The sequence below is a fragment of the Pinus tabuliformis genome, chromosome 4_1 (assembly GCF_031772625.1).
Source record: "Pinus tabuliformis cultivar Carrire ecotype Pingquan chromosome 4_1, CPIR1, whole genome shotgun sequence".
NCBI classification, from domain to species: domain Eukaryota; kingdom Viridiplantae; phylum Streptophyta; class Pinopsida; order Pinales; family Pinaceae; genus Pinus; species Pinus tabuliformis.
The window spans coordinates 245637898-245640675 of NC_142303.1; the positions used below are offsets into that span (position 1 = coordinate 245637898).

The 2778-nt window shown below is 50.9% G+C and overlaps 1 protein-coding gene across 1 annotated transcript; it reads left to right on the plus strand.

Annotated features, from left to right (window-relative positions):
- Positions 1–984: 984 nt before the first annotated feature.
- On the plus strand, positions 985–1458 carry LOC149175190 (uncharacterized). Its single transcript, XM_089421068.1, has one exon. The coding sequence runs from the start codon at positions 985–987 to the stop codon at positions 1456–1458; it is 474 nt and encodes a 157-aa protein (XP_089277194.1).
- Positions 1459–2778: the final 1320 nt, after the last annotated feature.

The following is a 2778-nucleotide window of genomic DNA, read 5'->3' on the forward strand; positions in this document are numbered from 1 at the left end:
ATGTTTGCATTGGAGAATAACACAAAATCAATGAGATATATGAGGTGGATGGCGCGCTCTGCAGCTGCCCGCGAGGGTTTCGGTTAGGGCTTTCTGAAAACCCTCCCTCTATCGCCTGAAGACTAACCGCGCACCTGATCTGCCTGTTAGCTGGCCCGACTTTTCAGGACCCATCTGTCATTTTCAACATGGCCCCAGATTCTGTCGGTGATGTAATGGAAACGAAGGAGGAGGTTGACTACTCAGAAGACCCGCTTTCTTCTCATGTCATTTTTGATCGCCCTTCTTTCATTTCATCGTCTGCTGGCCCTAGCCACTCTCCGCTTTCCGTGCCGCATCCCTCTCCGGTGGTTACTATCCCGGCACCCCCCCCCCCCCTCTTGCTTGCCTAAAGGTACCCCCCCACTTGAGCCCCCTAGCTTGGACCTCCCTCCTCTGTCTCCGGGAACCCTCCGTTTCCTATCAACTGTCATCCCACCGTCGCCTCCCTTTGATTCGCACCCTCCGACTTCTTCGTACCCGGCTACAGCATCTGCTGGACTGCCTCTTTCGTTGGTGGCCAAGCCCTCTGCTCTCCTCCACTCACCCTCGGGTTGCTTTGAGACCCCTGCAGTCAGAGTCAGTTCATCGAAGGCGACTCTCTTGGAATGCTCCCCGGATCCCTTGGTGGATCACCCTTCAGCTCCGTGCACAGGTAAGAAGCGAACTAAGTGTGTCAAAGCTACATCCAGGGACATTTCGATTCGGTTTGGAGAGACATCGGCTATTGGGGAGGCAGCCAAAGTGGCAAATACCATTCTTGTTGGACATGTTCGAGGGCGTGCTTATTCAGCGACCAGGCTTACCCTTTGGGTGAAGGAGATTTGGGGAGGGGTTCTGAAAGAACTCCTTGAAGTACAAGTTCTTCCACGAGGCTGGTTCTCCCTTCACTTTGCTAAGGAAAATTACACGGACCTGGTATTAGCTAGATATTGGCATATCGAGATGGCGCCGGTGCTGTTAAAAAGATGGAGCCCTCTCTTCGATCTTGAACGAGAACAGATTGGGGTTGGGCCTTTGTGGGTTCGTCTACCTAGGCTCCCCCTCCAATACTGGAGCGAAGAAGTCTTCATTCGCATCGGGAATGCCCTAGGAACATACCTCGACCATGATCGTACTTTCGTGGAATCCAGGAATAGAACGCTTGCTCGCATCCTTGTACACCTAGACACTCGTGAGGGCTTGGAGGAAAAGATCACTCTACAATGGGGCAGATTCACACAGGTACAAATCCTAGACTATGAAGGGGTACCTTTCAGATGCCGCCGCTGTCATAGGGTGGGTCATATATTCAAGGATTGCCCTCTCAACAAGAGAACAGATGAAGCACCTGTGCATTCTACCATTCCATCGAAGACTATATCACTGACTGCTCAGCGCTTTCCGGTCTCGGGCGCTCCCCTCAGCACTCCACTTTAGACACCGGGCGCTGCTCATTGCCATGCATCTACTCCTGTCACCAGATCTCGAGCAGCCTCAGCATCTACATCCACTCCGGGTAATTCACTTTTCCCTCCTTTGTCTATTTTCACATCTACTCCATCTACACTCTCTCCCTCATTGTCTGTTGCATTCTGCACTATGCCCTCCTCCCCGATTATTGCTCCTTCCGCTCCATCATCTCAAAAGCTCCCATCGCCATCATCTTCTCCCTCATCATCCCGGGGTTCTAAACACTCCTATAATCTGTGTCCTTGTACTCACACCCTGGGATCTCATCTGAAAATCGTTTGTCTGGGTATCACATCATCCGGGTTGACCCCCTTGTCTGCTCGAGGGAGAAAATCTGATCTTACAAAAGCTATCAGGAGAGCGGAAGCTGAGGTAGCTTCTGGGCGACAATCCACCATTGTTGGGGTACTTAGAGCGAAGAACACCCCAGGCAATCTTCCTCCATGAAGTGCCTCTCTTTCAACTGCAGAGGCTTGGCTAGCGCCTCCAAGAAACTAGCCCTGAAAAGACTGATTGAATCATCTCCTGTTGATATTATTCTCCTCCAGGAGACCCTTGGCCCTGCGGACTCCATATCTGCCTCCCTATCCTCCATCACCCCGGGATGGAACTTCACGGCGATGGACTCCTCGGGTAGATCGGGGGGCCTAGCGATTGGTTTTAACCCTGCTTCAATAAGGGCTCATGGCACTTGGGGGGGATCTGGATTCTTAGGACTTGACCTTTTCTCGGCTGATCTGGGTATCAATCTCAGGGTTATCAATATATATGGACCCTGCCATCAAAGAGAATCCTTCTGGAATCACCTTCTGAGTCGATCTATCCTCTCAGATGAGAATACCATCCTTGGGGGCAACCTAAATTTCTCCCTGGGGTATAGCGAATCTTGGGGATCCACGGCACAAATTGACTCGATCACCGGGTTTATGACTGACCTTCTGGAACGTCATGACCTGATCGATGTTCCCATGAATAATCCTCTCCCAACCTGGAGGAACAGAAGAATTGGTGAAGCTGCCCTCGTGCGCAGACTCGATAGATTCATTATGAAAGGCACTCTATTACAACAGCTTCATCACTACAAACAATGGGTTGGTACCGGGGGAATATCAGACCACTATCCTATCTATCTGGAGATTTCGGGGCCATACAAAACCCAAAAGCCCCCTTCAAGTTCAATCATGGCTGGTTACAGGATCCCTCCTACATCAAGCTAGTTAAAGACTTCTGGATCCACAATCTGATTGATAGAACAGACACTCTGGCAAAAGGCTTCTGCATGAACCT